The following is a 16,549-nucleotide window of genomic DNA, read 5'->3' as shown; positions in this document are numbered from 1 at the left end:
AAAATTTCTGTATAATTTTCCCATAATCAAGTCTTTGCATGTCATCATATTTTCATTTAATTACGATTCTCAAGTTAATAACAGCAAGGACCACATGATTTTTAAAACACAGTTGTTCTCAGTTAGTTCTTCACTGACAGAAGGGAACTTCCTATAGAAAATACAAAAGATTGCCTATTAAATAAAATAGAAAATACAAAATATGGCCCATTAAAATTGCTTGGCATAGAAAAAGCTGGTGCTTTTTCTTTAAAATAAAGAGGAAATGGTGATCCACAGGCCCCAGATTGTTTCCCTGAAGAGAGAGGACATTATTTGTTGTATCTGTTTCCCCAGGAAACAACAAATATTGAATGGGTCAATGCTTTTCAGAAATGAGACCCAAAAATGCAGAATAAGACTGCCAAATTGGCAAGAACAACTTTCCTATCTTTGTTTGAAGAGCATCAACCCAGAAGTTATTTTATTTCCAAGTATTCTTTCTCTTACTGCCAACAGAAATCTTTTGCACTATATAAGAACTGAAGTTTCTTGTCTCTTTTCATCTTTATTTTCTGTCTTTCAACTGGCAAGAGTCATTTTGACCAGCAGGTTAATCAACTCTAAGACAGATCCTCGCACAAAGGTATGTACCTGGAAATATTAACTGCAGAATTTTCCTCAGACTTTTCATGATCTTTTTATAGGACATTCATTACCACCAAAAACATAAGCACCTTCACCTTATGTAAAATTGTAAGTCATTAAACATATCAAATTTTGAAAAATTAGGTTATTCACATGTCAGAGTAAAGGTTTCATGTTGGGCGTTGGGGACAATTAGTCCATCCAAGTACACAATTGACTTTTCCCCTTGATGTTCCTTAAAGTTCTTAAAACTTCATAATGATAGATTATTCTCAGATGCACTTTAAAAGAGGGAATTGTTCTACAGTATATTTTTATTATTAGTTTTTCTTTTGTTTTTCAAACTTCTCATAAGAATGGATCATGGGAAAAGTAATCCTTAAGAGAATATCCACACCCACATACAATTGAATATCCAGTGAAATTTTGTCCATATGATTCTTTCAAAATTTGCATTGCTCAGATAACACACTCAACCTATGTGCAGAGTTGACTGTCAGGAAGCCATTTGTACAATGGTGCATGGAGTTACTTTCCCAGAATTCAAGCTACCATGTACTTGAAATATTTTGCAAATTTTGAGCCAACAGAGAATAAAATACCTAGATTCCTCCATGTTCTCTGACTTGGTCTTTGATCTACCATATATGGATTTTTGGAAGCACTTTGAGACCACACATCACAGAGTAAATTAATTTAGTGGAATGTTGTTAAAACTAGGAGGTATATAATATGATTCTCTTTTTCTTACACTACGTCAAACAGAGTGATTTCTTTCTTTTCCTTATTTTTGAGATACCCCAAGGAATTAAATTGATAACACATGATTTAGTTAATATGTTAATATTGCAAACCCAAGTCTATAGAAATCTATAAAACAATATACTTGCTATTTAAATATACAAAAGTGTTCAAATGTAAATAATTGTACATTTCAAAGTAGTTACCTCTAAAGGCAAAAACCTCATTTATAAAAGCTTCTATTCTTCAAATCATTTATGAATAACTCTTTGGCATTATCTCCAATATCAGCTTACAAGTCAAAAATAAAAACTAGTTCCACTGTTTTGAAGTCAAATTTTATAAGCCTACTAATGTTGCCCCACTGTAATAATGAATCCAACATAATGTTAGGCAAATTCCTAAAAATGCTACAGTAGTATATCTGTATTACATTATATCCATGTGTTGAGACATTTTAAATAGTAATTTGTAATAAAAAAAAAATCATACTGATCACCTATTGTGCTTACTTTCAGAGGCAACTGAAAGGATGAAATCACTGACTCTAATCTTGGGCCTTTGGGCTCTTGCAGCGTGTTTCACAGTAAGTATCATTAATCACGATCACACATCTTTATACTTTCCTCCTTAACCATTACTTCAGATTTCTTTTTACATTAATGATGTTACCTTTTCTTATATATTAGTAACTATTAAGCATTGATGAAACACTGTTCTAGTGCTTAAATTTAAATTTAAAATCTAATTTAATTTAAATAGCCGCATATGTCTGATGGCTGCCATAATGGATAGCTCAAATCTATAATATCAGACTGCATTAAACAGATAAATATAAATGTATGTTTCCATACTCTAGCAATTACACAGTAGGTAAAACTCTGTAAAATGAGATAAAGTAGTTGTTCCTAACATGGAGTCACCTAACTCACTTATTAAAAAGATAGTATTAAAGTCCTCATCCAAGCCTGAATAAGAGTACCCCATAATGGGACCTGGGAAGATGCATTTAGGAGAATCTTTGCATGCTACATTTTGAGGAAATAATAAACATTTATAGTAACACCTACCATTTATTAAAAACTAGGTTAAGGAAAACTATGCTCATTGCCCTTAACCTAGTGTTTCAGAATTTTTTAATGCATATTTTTAAAAGTAATAGAATGATACTCAATTTCAACAGAGGGGTCAATTAATTCCAGTGTTACAAAGAGGATATTAATTCCAGAGTAACTTCTCCCAAAGTACCATAAAAATCTATTATATCAAATGGGAAAATATGAAAGCTGATTTTTTAGAAGACTATGACTTCCACAAAGCAGGCAACATAAAATTATATCATTCTCAAACATGAAACATAAAATAGTACCTCTTTCTTCTACTTTGAAAAGCTTGAATAAAAGCAGGACATTCTGAGATGACTGAAGCTTTCTGACTTTGGCCATGTTCCTGCATGCATTATGGCTAGACATAATTTTTGATAAGCCAATAAAATGTATTGACATCCATTAAAGGTCATGTCTTAATGACTTCATCATAAATTAGATTTTCAATATTTTCATGTCCTCAGAATATGTGAAAAACATTTTATTCAGGCTTTTATTATACAAATAACTTTTTAACAAGATAAATTAGAAAAATAGAGAGCTTTCCAATAATATAAGCAGTTTAAATAGCAATGAGCCTTTTTTCAGCTGATATGACTAATGATGATTAATAATTACTGAAAATTGGAAATGTGAAGGGTAGCATGTCCTTTGCATATATATATTTGTAGGCGGGGTAAGTCATCATATTCAGCCTGTCGACTTTTGAGTGTTTTCTCTGTTATAAGTAATTTTCCAAATGCATTACATACATTATCTCTTTTAATCCTCAAAGCAAGTCTCACTATTTTTAATCTCATTAAAATACAAATAAGTTTAGATTCAAAGTATGCAAAGTATGCTTGTCTTAGCGGGATTATTGCTAAACTGAATAATGTAGGAGATTAACATTCATTATAACCCTTTGGGAGGGGAGTGTTTCTTCCTAGTATAGTATTTTCATCATTTTCATCATTTTACTTTAGCCATTTGTGGAAAGGCAGCTAATCATTGTGATTGGGTTAAGAGATCAGGAAAAGAATCGATATTTACTATGAAGATTTTTCATTACATAACATTTAGATCAACATCAGTATATCTTTAGGAAAAAGTCCTTTCAGCTAATTTTTAATTGTCTCAACAATAAAAATGTGTGAAATATTTTCCATACTAAGGATTTGTTTTCTTGACAATAAAAAATCAAATCCTGAACTTCCACATACCCTGACTAGTCCTTGGATTGGCAGTCCTTGGGTCAAGCACCCTCCATAATACCATGAACTATCACTAGCTAGAGAAGACGAACACGAGGCTGGTCCCACAGAAGTGCCTTGGAATTTTTTGTTTGTTTGTTTCATTGGTGATACGAATAAAACTTTTACTGGCATGTTAAGTGCAGAAGCCAGGTTTAAGAGCAAATGAGAAGTGAGAAGTGGCGTTGGCAAATTTAGAACACCCTTTCATAGAGCTTTGCTTTGCAGGAAAGACGTGAAAAGAAAGTCACAGCAACAAGGTACTGGTGGTTGAAACTGAATCTTTTATAAACGGAGAAATATCAATTGATATTTATTTCTCAAATGATGTCTTCAACCTCTCTGTACATGTTAGGTGAAAGGGGCAAGATTAGAATCAAGAGGTCAAATCAACGGGCCATTATAGAAATTCGGGTAAAAGTAAATGACAGATTAGAATGAAAGCAAGAAAGATGATAAGAAGTGGTTAGATTTAGAATTCAGGAAGTGGGATGAAGAGCTGATGGGATAGGGAGAAAAAAATTGAGTTGACCATAAATGATAGTGTTCTTCTGAAGAAAATGAGCTAGCTAAATGGCAGATATTACAGTTGCAGAAAGTAAAAGAGAAGACTGACAGAGCCAGGTCCCTTGGAAAACAATCATAAAGAAAAAGAAACTATCTAGCTATCACTGACTCCATGGTTCTGTGACCAGTAAATCAGGGAAGTTCATTTCTAATTGCCTGAAATATCTTGGTGAAGCAGGAGAAAAGCCACTTTGGTGGGGGTAGATGAGAGCTTAGGATGAGGTGGAGAATGTTGATAAAACTGGCATCAACTTGGAAAATTACAGGCCTCTGGGGAAGTGGGAAGGGATAATCTGAGATAAGACACTCAAAAAAGGATTTCAGGCAGCACTGAAGGATGCTAACTTTCTGAGGGTACAATGCTGGTGACATCCTCTAGCATTGTTAAGAACCTGGCATTAGGAATCCAGGACAGGGATGCTTTACTGTAATACTAAAGTTTAGGATTAGCAAGGGTAATGGCCAAATAGGTGAAGGGACTGAGAACCACAGGAAGTGAATGTAGTTTTGTGTCCAAAAAAAGCATCTGCTCCAAGCAACCTGGACTTCTTGCCGTCAGTAGAGTGGAACTTCATTCCTACCCCAGAGCATTTGCGTATTTTCCTTCTATTTGGCATGCTCCCTCCTTACTTTATATTCTTTAACCCTCTTTTCAAATGACTCCTTCCCACAGAGACAATCCTTTATCGTTTTCCTATCCAGAACTGATCACTTTAAATCCCTAATGTATTTGTTCCTTGCACTACTTTTCAGTTATTTTTGAATTTTTTAATGGAGATGGGGTCTTGTCCAGGTTGGTCTTGAACTGCTGGCCTAAAGCTATCCACCTACCTCAGCCTCCCAAAGTGCTGGGATTACAGGCATGAGCCACCACGCCCAGCCTCAGCCTACTATTTTCATTTCTAAAAATTGTACTCTATGTAAACCAGACCTGAGATAAACACCACCCTAGGCACTTTACAAGTGATATTTCACAACAAATGTGACAACAACTGCAGGAGGTGAGTACTTTTATGAACATCATTTTCCTGATGAGAAAAAAAGGCTCAAAAAGAATTCCACACTCACTCTATCTCCATGTGCCAGAAGGAGAGCTCAAACACTGACATGAAACCCCAGACACTCATTCCACTCATTTCACTTCCCTTCAGATCACATTTACCCCTCCTTGTATTGTAATTACTCAGCCTGTAGAGTCATAGAATAGATGTTTGTACCCCTGGCAACTTGCCAGGTTGACATTCATGACATGAATGAACCAGCTCCTTCATAAGCTCATTGCACGAAATAGTTGCTCACATGTGTTTCACAATTAATTAATGTGCAAAGCCCGGAACAAGCCTAAACCCTTGAATTAGAAATAAAAAGACATGTTTTTCTCATGCTGCAAAGGCATTTATTTCCATTTGGAATTTGGAATGACAGACTTCACTATAGGCCAAGGATAAGATTTTTGTTCATTATCTATTTTTTTAAGTCAATACTATCCCAGCTTTCATTGAGAGCCTAGGTATTCAGAGGGCAAAAGAGAAACATTTTTCTTTGATGTAGACGTTCAGACATCATAACCTAGATACATTTAACACTTTTCTATTGCTCGATAACAAATTACCACTAATTAGTAGCCTTTAAAAACTCATTATTATCTCAGTTTCTTTGGCCATAACTCTGAGCTTGGCTTAGGTGGCTTCTCTGCTCACAGTCTCACAAGGCTGAAAAGGTGTGTCCACTGCTGTATTTTTTTTTTCTTCTGCAGCTCAGTGTCCTTTTTTTAAGCTTGTATGGTCATTGGTAGGATTCAGTCCCTTGGTTGTTGGACTGACGCCCCTACTTTTTTGCTGCCTGTGAGCCCGGGGCCACTCTCAGCTCCTGTAGCCAGTCTACCATGTACTTCCACGTAGCCCTCCCCACAACACGGCATCTTGATTCAAAGCCCAGAGAAAAGCATTTGCTGCAGCTTCAAATCTCTCTGATTTCTTCAGACATTGCAGAACCTGTTTTAAAAGGGCTCATCGGATAAGGTCAGGCCAGTATGTGCCAGCAGAGAGTAGAAATCTTGGGGCCATCTCAGAGTTCTGCCTATCATAGAAAGCATTCATTCTTATATTTAACTGCGAAATATCTGATTTAAAAGTATTTACTACTTTTTTCCACAGCCTGGTGAGAGTCAAAGAGGCCTCGGGGAACCATATCCACCTGAACCACTGTCTCCTTCTCCTCCTCCATCACCTTTTCCGTTTGGACCAGGATTTGTTCCACCACCCCATCCTCCACCCTATGGTCCATGGAGAATTCCACTACCCCCTCCTCTACTCTATGGTCCAGGGAGAATTCCACCACCTCCTTCTCTACCCTATGGTCCAGGGAGATTTCCACCATCTCCTCCTCTACCCTATGGTCCAGGGAGATTTCCACCACGCCTTTCTCCACCCTATGGTCCAGGGAGAATTCAACCACTCTCTCTTCCTTCCCCTTATGGCCCAGGTTATCCACAGCCACCTTCCCAACCAAGACCCTATCCACCTGGACCTCCATTTTCCCCTGTAATTTCTCCACCTGATCCTGACCTCCCTAATCCTGCACCCTAAATACAGACAACTGCAACAGGTGCCACCACCACTGCAAAAGACAACACTACCCTCATAACCACTGCTTCTACTCTCCAAAAATAAGAATTTCAACACTACTTCCAAGAGACTTTTAGATAAAATGGCTTTCATTTTTGAATGAGAATAAACATTTCCAAAGCATTGCATTTTGGGAGAAATATCTTAGAAATTGTGAAACAATCCCCATGAACCTTTATATCAGTAGAGAAAAATAAAGAATTGAGCAACAATATGAAGTATCCACTGTTATCAGAGCCACTAGTTTATCCCCCATTTATGTCACCTAAATGAATATTAGTGCTACCAGAGCCTGGCCATGTCCCATGAGGCCAAAAAAGTAAATTAAGGAAAAATGCAATAAGACACTTGGACTTGAAGCTTAGAGTTACGAAGTTAGAAGAGTAGGCAACAGGATGCCCTCTTCAGTATGGCAACCCATCATACAATTACAAAGCCCAAAATAAGATGTTAATAGATACTAAAATGAAAGAATCTTAGCCATCACCATAGCTCGCCCTATAAAAATTCCTGAGTACCATCTGATCACTGCTTATAAATAGTTGCAGAGAAGAAACGCCATTCTAGCAAATCTAAATATCTGAGATGTGAATCACAAGTCTTGGAATTTGATATGAAAAAATTATTTTCTAAGCTAAGATAGAGATAGGAGATGGTTTCAGATAGCAATAAGAAGCAGCTAATCACTGAGATTTCCAAGTTTCTACTGCATCTATTTGTTGATATTTGAATCAGAAGTATTATGATATGACTATTTAGGAAATGGCCTCATAATGTCATGAGAGTTTTATCTTTCCATGTTTGACTTTTTCCTTCAGGACACTTAACTTCCCACAGTGCCATCAAACACTTATAAATTAAAACTTTTCAAGACACCTAAAGTAAGCCCACAATTTTTATTTGTGTTTAATGCTTTCCTTTTTTTTTTTTTTTTTTTTTTTTTTCTTTCCATGGAAAGGGTCTCACTCCCATCACCTAGGCTGAAGTACAGTGATACAATCACAACTCCCTGTAGCCATGACTTCCTGAGCTCAGGAAATTCCACCTTAGCTTCCTAACTGGGACTACAGATGCACATCACCACTCCTGGTTAATTCTTTTGTAATTTTAGCAGAGATGGGGTTTTGCTACATTTCCAGGCTTCTCTTTCACTTTTGAGAACCTACCAGGATACAGGGACTGTTTTAATAGCACAATAACAGCAATATTGAAGGTAGTCAAAGTAATTGTCTTCATGGAGCTTATATCTAGTGAGATATTTTTTAAAAAGTAAACACATGTCAATAAAATGTAAGACGTGAGAGTGTTTTGAAAAGTAATGAACAATGCATAGGAAGACACTAAGTAGTGGTGACTGACCATTTTATATAAGATAATAATGGAGAAACTCTGATGAAGTGATATTTGAGGAATGACTTGAAGAATATTAAAAAGCAAGGTACTAAATGATCTAGAGAAAAAGTGTTCAAGGCAACCATGTAAAGATCTAAAGCAGCAATAAATTTTGTGTACAAGAAGAGTCAACAAAAGTTAATGTGGTTCACACTCAAAAAAGAGGAGAGTGGAAGGAGATGATATGAAGAAGGCAGAGAAAAAACACATCATAAAGGAGTTTGGATTTTGAACTTTATTCTACATGTTATGGGAAGTCATTGTAGCTTTAAAGGAAGAAATAACATTATGTGATTAACATATTCAAAACTTCATCACTCTGGCTGCTCTATGGATAAAAAACTGTTAGAAGAGCAAGACTGCTTAATACCTAGGTGATATGTTGATAGATGCAGCAAACAACATGGCACACATTTACTTATGTAACAAATCTGCACATCCTTCACATGTATCCCGGAACTTCAAATAAAATAAAAAGAGCAAGAGTGGTGGCTATTTCAGGAGTCCTGATGAGAGAAGAGGTGGCTTAGACTAGGGAAAGATCAACAGAGATGAAGCAAAGTAGTCAGTCGCAGTATACAGCTGAAAAAATATCCAGAAATCTTTGATGAAATACAGAATCTTGGGTTTTAGGAAAAATACATAATCTAGAAGTAACTCTGATAATTTTGGCCTAAACAACTGTGTCAATAATGGTGTCATTTAGTAAGTTAAAAAATGGGAAAAGATAAGGGTATAAAGATTTAGAATATCATAAATTCTGCATTGGCCATGTTAAGGTTGAGTTATCCATTTAACTTCTGTCATACCATGTTATCACCAACTTAGAAGCACAAAATAACAAATTATCTCACTAATCTATAGAAAGAAGTTTTTCTAATAGTATAGCTCAAAGAGTTCCTCTGCTTAGAGTCTGGCAAGGCTACAATCAAGGTTTTAATAGGGCTGCATGCCTTTTTGCAGACTCTAGGGAAAAATCTGTTTTGAGGCTCATTTATCTCTCCTATGTATGTCTTCTTCCTGACCCTTGTTTGGTCGCATCTCTCTGAATCTAGCCAGAAAAAAAAAAAATCATCTGTTTTTAAGATAAATTTCCTTTCCTTGATTATTCAATAAAAGACAGACTAGAGTAGATATGGAGTTTAATGCTTTGTTGTAAAAATTGGGGGCAATTCAATTGCTGGTAATGACAATGTCTAAGGTATTACTATGAAAAAGGCTGGGATAAAATAAAACAATGCTGGCTTTTCAAATCCAAACGTTGGGAGTAAGCAAGTCAAGGAATTAGGAGGCTGTGGGTTGGATGAATGATTTACAGGGATGTTGAAGTCACCAAATGTGATGAATAAAGGGAGAAGACAGTGACCAAAGTGGTAAAGTCTTAAAAACATCAAGTAGTGACCGAGCAGGAAGAAATTACTTCAATACAGAAGAGTAATGGGGAGGCATAGCTTTTTGAAGGTCTTCAAAGTTGGAATGATGGAGAAGAGATGAGGTTTAGAAATAGCAATGAAGGCAAGGTCATCTACCTGACCTTGGTGTTGCTACGTCCATATTATTTGTAACTGGAAGTGATGGGTGACATCACAGTAGACTATAACTCTCAAAAGGCTCTCGTTATGACATAAATATTACAAAGCAGTGCTATCAGTAAATGAAATAAGGAGTACCTAAACAGAAACAAGTTGCTATGAATTACTCAGCAAGATCCTGTGCACTTAGCTGATATGTGGTAATGGGGTGAGAAGAATGGGTATGTGTGATTCTTCTTAATATTGCTATTTCACCCTGATTCAAGATGTAATTGTATTTTTATTTGCAACATATCTGAGCCTCTAATTTGCATATTTATAAATATAAGTGACCTATGCTTTTGCTCCCAAGCCCTGTGGAACAGAGTATGGAGAAAACCCAACCACCTCCACCAAGTACTCTAGTGTACACATTGTGTACTTGAGATACAGACAAGGTTTGAGTTTTGCAATATATTACTGCAAACACACAGAAAAGAAACTGAGAATATAGAGGATCCTGCTGATGAATTTTCATGAGTTTGAGAGAACAGAGTTGATGTTTGTAGAACAGCCCTCTGAGGATGACAGTCTGAATATAGGTGGATGATCTTAGAGACATGAAATCTTAGAGAAAGAAGATGAAGAAGTGTAAGACACAAGATTAGTCCTGATGGCCTCTTAGAGAAAAGTGAGTAATACATTTTAATTACATCTTCTTTCTTGGGATCATTCCCTCAGGATGAGAGGGTCTTAACAAAAGCACCCAGAGCTTAAAAAGGCCTCTATTTCAATGTTTCCTTAATTTGTTTAACATTATTTACTGACCTCCATGTGCCATGAACCACAATAGTTACCCGAAATAAATAAGTAATCAAAATTAAAATCTTTGCCATCCTGGAACTTAAAGAAATCAAGGGGGAGAAGGTTGTGTTTTTTCCGTCAACCCTGTGAAAAACCTGTATCTATTCAAGTTCACCTTGATATTATTTGACTGGCAAAAGCTGAAATTACCTATATTTTTGCTTTAACAGTTTTGGTGACTGCAGAGGAAGAAATATGTGATTATCATTCCATCTTTAGACAAACCCACTTCTCAAAGGTGTCCTGAAATTCATGAAAAATGTACATAATTAAAACTATAATATCACCAAAAAGAGGATACAAGGAACACCAATCTATAACCAGCTGGAAAAAAAAAACATTATTTTTTAAATAATGCATAATTCTAAGTGTCTACATTTCCCTTGGAATGCATCACAAGTTTCACATAGGTCATGTGTAAATATCACAACAATGAGAGCTGAATCCCTTTAAAATAAGGCAAGTGCATGCCTGCAGCACTTTCAACCTCTGACTAACATGAGAGATCAGGAAACAAGGAGTAGTTATAAAAGGTCAATAGATAGCAGGTTTATTGGAAGAGGTGAATTACTAAAGTAAGCAAAAAAATACAAATAGGGTAGCAGAGGGTTTAATGTTTGAAACTGAGAGTTTGGAGCCCATGCAGAACCATTATGTGGAATTTGTTTCTCTCCCAAATGTTCTCTCTAGGTACTATACTTATGTTTGGATCTTTATTTTTTTATTTAAATATGCACATACATACACATCTATAACCACCACCTCACCTCATTACTTGCAGCCATTTTAACCACAAAAGGTAGTATTTCTCCCATCTTGTTGTAAGCACATATACTGCCCCAAATTTTCCCCTTACAAGAAAGCTCCATCAAAAATCACCTCATCTTACAGTGTTTGGCAAAAACAGTTCCTGCACCAACATCTTTCTGCTGCTTTTCTGAGTCCCTTTGTAAAACTGCAAAACAATTTTTTCAAGTCCATTTTAATCCCTCATTCCATTTGTATGCACTATCAACTAAATATCAGAACTTTACAGTCAATTTTGCATGTAAAGTTAAATACACAAAATCACTACTCTCAAATTGTTCATTACTCCTTTCTGGTCTGGCAGCCTGTCTGGATACACTACATATTTCTGCCATTGACTGCAGTATCCTCTTTTATCCACTCCATCTCCTCTACACCATGAGCAATCCAAGAGCAAAAGTATAGATCACTTGTTTTTATATATATGCAAATTAGAGACTCAGATATTTTGCAAATAAAAATGAAATTCCACCTTGAACCAGGATGAAATTACAATGTAAAGAAGACACTTTGTATACCCATTCCTCTCACCCCACCACCACATGTCCACTAAGTACACAGGACCTTGCTGAGTAATTCATAAGGATAAAAAACGATCTCACCTACCTTCCTATTTGGTGCTTCTTATTTCATTTACTGATAGCACTGCTTTGTAATGTTTATGTCATAATGGCAGCCTTCTGAGGGCTATGTTCTACCGTGATGTCATCCATCACTGCCAATTACAAATACTATGGCTGTAGCATTACCAAGAAGGATGTTGCTTCAGAATGTCTCCTATGGCCCCAAGAATCCCAAGTTGCAGGTGAAGCATCATATCATTAAATATTGGGCCCAAGGAACCTACAAATATCTAGAAAATTCTGCATGAGTATAGATCAAGTGAACCCTTAAGGAAATATTTATTCTAAAGGGTCACTCTAAAGAAATATCAAATCTATTTGAGAATTCCTAACTGAGAAAAGTAGTTTAACTATATAGAAATGTCAATTGTAGCAAAAACTCTATAATTTAAAAGGGGTATCTATTTCCCTATTCTTTCTGTACAGCCAGACTACATTTCTCAGCCTTCCTTGCAATTAGGCATCGCCATGTGCTGAATTTCAGCCAATGAAAGGAAAGAAGAATGTCATAGGGGTTACTTCTGAAACTGTACCCCAAAGAGTTAAAGAAACCAGTAACTAACAGAAATTCTTGAGTTTGCTGGATGGTAGATGAGAAAAGAAACAAGTTGCTGAAACACTGAAGCTCCCTCTGCTTATGAGTTAAAAGAACTGGCAGAAATCGACTGGAACCAATATGGGCAAAGGGAGTTCACACAGAATGAACTTGCTGAGGTCACAACCTGAGTTTCCACTGCATGTTGCATAGTAACTCCCCACAAATTTGCACATGGGACTCATGAGGAGGCATGAAGAGATAACTGTATATGCCCAGTGACTTTCTAGACCTCCCCTTTTCTTCCACAAATCACTGCTAATCCCAAAATCCACCCACTAAACCTTTTCTTTTTTTTATGTTTTAAAAATTTGTCCATAGTTATTGGGGTATAGGTGGTGTTTGGTTACATGAATAAGTTCTTTAGCAGTGATTTGTGAGATTTGGTGCACTCATCACCCAAGCAGTATACACTGAACCCTATTTGCAGTCTTTTATCCCTCGCCCCCCTCCCATCCTTCCCCTCAAGTACCCAAACTCCATTGTGTCATTCTTATGCCTTTGCATCCTCATAGCTTAGTTCCCAAATATTAGTGAGAACACATGATGTTTGGTTTTCCATTCCTGAGTTACTTCACTTAGAATAATAGTCTCCAATCTCATCCAGGTCACTGCAAATGCCGCGAATTCCTTTGTATGTCTGAGTAGTATTCCATCGTATAACTATACCACAGTTTCTTCATTTACTCATTGATTGATGGGCATTTGGGTTGGTTCCATTATTTTGCAATTGCAAATTGTGCTGCTATAAACATGAATGTGCAAGTATCTTTTTCGTGTAATTACTTCTTTTCCTCTTGGGAGATACCCAGTAGTGGGATTGCTGGATCAAACAGTAATTCTATTTTTAGTTCTTTAAGGAATCTCCACACTGTTTTCCATAGCAGCTGTACTAGTTTACATTCCCACCAACAGTATAGAAGTGTTGCCTGTTCACCACATCCACGCCAACATCTACTGGTTTTTTGTTTTGTTTTGTTTTTTGATTATGGCCATTCTTGGAGGAGTAAGGTGTTATCGCATTACGGTTTTGATTTGCATTTCCCTGGTCATTAGTGATGTTGAGCATTTTTTCATATGTTTGCTGGCCATTTGAATACTTTCTTTTGAGAATTGTCTATTCATGTCCTTAGCCCACTTTTTAATTGAATTGTTTTTTTCTTACTGATTTGAGTTTCTTGTAGTTTCTGGATATTAGTCCTTTGCCAGATGTATGGATTGTGAAGATTTTCTCCCACTCTGTGGATTGTCTGTTTGCTCTGCTGACTGTCCTTTTGCTATGCAAAAGCTCTTTAGTTTAATTAAGTCTAAACTATTTATCTTTGTTTTTATTGCATTTGCTTTTGGGTTCTTGGTCATGAAATCCTTGCCTAAGCCAATGTCTAGAAGGGTTTTTCCAATGTAATCTTCTAGAATTTTTAGAGTTTCAGGTTTTAGATTTAAGTCTTTAATCCATCTTTAGTTGATTTTTATATAAGGTGAGAGATGAAGATCCAGTTTCATTCTCCTACATGTGGCTAGCATTATTTGTTGAAAAGGGTGTCCTTTCCCCACTTTATGTTTTTGTTTGTTTTGTTGAAGTTCAGTTGGCTGTAAGTATTTGGGTTTACTTCTGGGTTCTCTATTCTGTTCCGTTGGTATATGTGCCAATTTGTATACCAGTACCATGCTGTTTTGGTGACTATGACCTTATAGTATAGTTTAAAATCATGTAGTGTGATGCCTCCAGATTTGTTCTTTTTGGTTAGTCTTACTTTGGCTATGCAGACTCTTTTTTGGTTTCATGTGAATTTTAGAATTATTTTTTCTAATTCTGTGAAGAATGATGGTGGTATTTTGATGCGGATTGTGCTGAATTTGTAGATTGCTTTTGGCAGTATGGTCATTTTACAATAGTAATTCTACCCATCCCTGAGCATGGGATGAGTTTCCATTTGTTTGTGTCTATGGTTTCTTTCAGCAGTGTTTTTTAGTTTTCCTTATAGAGGTCTTTTTCCTCCTTGGTTAGATATATTTGTAAGTACTTTTTTTGGCAGCTATTGTAAAAAAGGCTGAATTCCTGATTTGATTCTCTGCTTGGTTGCCCTTGGTATATGAAAGAGCTACTGATTTGTGTACATTAATCTTGTATCCAGAAACTTTGCTGAATTCTTTTATCAGTTCTAGGAGCTTTCTGTAGGAATCCTTAGGGTTTTTAAGGTAAATTATCATATCATCAGCAAACAGTGATAGCTTGACTTCCTCTTTACCAATTTGGATGCCCTTTATTTCTTTCTCTTATCTGATTGTTCTGGCTAGGGCTCGCAATACTGTGTTGAAGAGGAGTGGTGAGAGTGGGCATCCTTGTTTTGTTCCAGTTCTCAGTGGAAATGCTTTCAACTTTTCGCTAGTCAGTATTATGTTGGCTGTGGGTTTGTCACAGATGGCTTTTATTACATTGAGGTATGTCCTGTGTATGCCAATTTTGCTGAGAGTTTTAATCATAAAGGGATGCTAGATTTTGTTGAATGCTTTTTCTTCATCTATTGAGATGATCATGTGATTTTCATTTTTAATTCTGATTATGTGGTATCTCCCATTTATTGACTTGAATATGTTATACCATCCCTGCATCCCTGGTATGAAACCCACTTGATCATTGTGGATTATCTTTTTGATATGTTGTTGAATTTGGTTAGATTTTGTTAAGGATTTTAGCATCGATGTTCATCAAGGACATCGGTTTGTAGTTTTCTTTTTTGGTTGTATCCTTTCCTGGTTTCGGTATTAGGGTGATGCTGGCTTCATAGAATGAAATAGGGAGGGATCCTTCTTTCTCTATCTTTTGGATTAGTGTCAAAACAATTGATACCAATTTTTCTTTGAATATCTGGTAGAATTCTGCTCTGAATCCATCCAGTCCTGGATTGTTTTTGTTGGTAATTTGTTAATTACCGTTTCAGTCTCACTGCTTGTTGTTGTTCTGTTCGGGGTATCTAATTCTTCCTGATTTAAGCTAGGAAGGTAGTATTTTTCCAGGAATTTATCCATCTCTTCTAGGGTTTTCCAGCTTATGTTCATAAAGGTGTTCATAGTACCCTTGGATGATCTTTTGTATTTCAGTAGTGCCAGTTGTAATATCTCCTGTTTCATTTCTTAATGAGGTTATTTGGATTTTCTCTCTTCTTGTCTTTGTGAATCTTGCTAATGGTCTAATAATTTTATTTATCTTTTCAAAGAACCAGCTTTTCGTTTCCCTTATCTTTTGTATTGGGTTTTGTTTGTTTCTTTGTTTTAATTTCATTTAGTCCTGCTGTGATCTTGGTTATTTCCTTTCTTCTGCTGGGTTTGGGTTAGGTTTTTTCTTGTTTCTGTAATTCCTTGAGGTGTGACCTTAGAATGTCAGTTTGTGCTCTTTCAGTCTTTCTGATGACATAGGCGCTTAGGGCTATGAACTTTCCTCTTAGCACCGCCTTTGCTGTGTCTCAGAGGTTTTGATAGATTGTGTCATTATTGTCATTCACTTTGAATAATTTTTTAATTTCTGTCTTGATTTTGTTTTTGACCCAATGGTCATTCAGGAGCAGGTTATTTAATTTCCATGTATGTGCATGGTTTCAAAAGTTCCTTTGAAATTGATTTCCAGTTTTATTCCAATGTGGTCTGAGAGAGTGCTTGATATAATTTCAATTTTCTTAAATTTATTAAGGATCTTTTTATTGCCTGTCATATGGTCTATCTTGGAGAAAGCTCCATGGGTTGTTGAATAGAATGTGTCCTCTGTGGTTGTTGGATGAAATGTTCTGCATATATCTGTTAAGTTCATTTTTTCCAAGGTAGAGTTTAAAGCCATTGTTTCTTTGTTGACTTTCTGTCTT

The 16,549-nt window shown here is 36.1% G+C and overlaps 1 protein-coding gene across 1 annotated transcript; it reads left to right on the top strand.

Moving 5' to 3' along the window:
* Nucleotides 1–543: 543 nt before the first annotated feature.
* Nucleotides 544–7,093, top strand: LOC102116262 (uncharacterized). The gene is made up of 3 exons (XM_005555143.4): nt 544–625; nt 1,887–1,954; nt 6,430–7,093. Exons 2-3 carry the CDS (start codon nt 1,901–1,903, stop codon nt 6,859–6,861), a joined length of 486 nt encoding a protein of 161 aa, XP_005555200.2. The 5' UTR covers nt 544–625; nt 1,887–1,900; the 3' UTR covers nt 6,862–7,093.
* Nucleotides 7,094–16,549: the final 9,456 nt, after the last annotated feature.

This window comes from Macaca fascicularis, chromosome 5, assembly GCF_037993035.2.
Source record: "Macaca fascicularis isolate 582-1 chromosome 5, T2T-MFA8v1.1".
In the NCBI taxonomy this organism is placed as follows: Eukaryota; Metazoa; Chordata; class Mammalia; order Primates; family Cercopithecidae; genus Macaca; species Macaca fascicularis.
The sequence above is the reverse complement of the archived record's forward strand: the minus strand, read 5'-3'. Positions and strand labels throughout refer to the sequence as shown.

Coding starts and splice junctions, on each gene's coding strand:
- LOC102116262 (XM_005555143.4), top strand. CDS start 1,901: ATGAAATCACTGACTCTAATCTTGGGCCTTTGGGCTCTTGCAGCGTGT. Junction 1,955..6,429: donor CTCTTGCAGCGTGTTTCACA/GTAAGTATCATT, acceptor TTTTTTCCACAG/CCTGGTGAGAGTCAAAGAGG.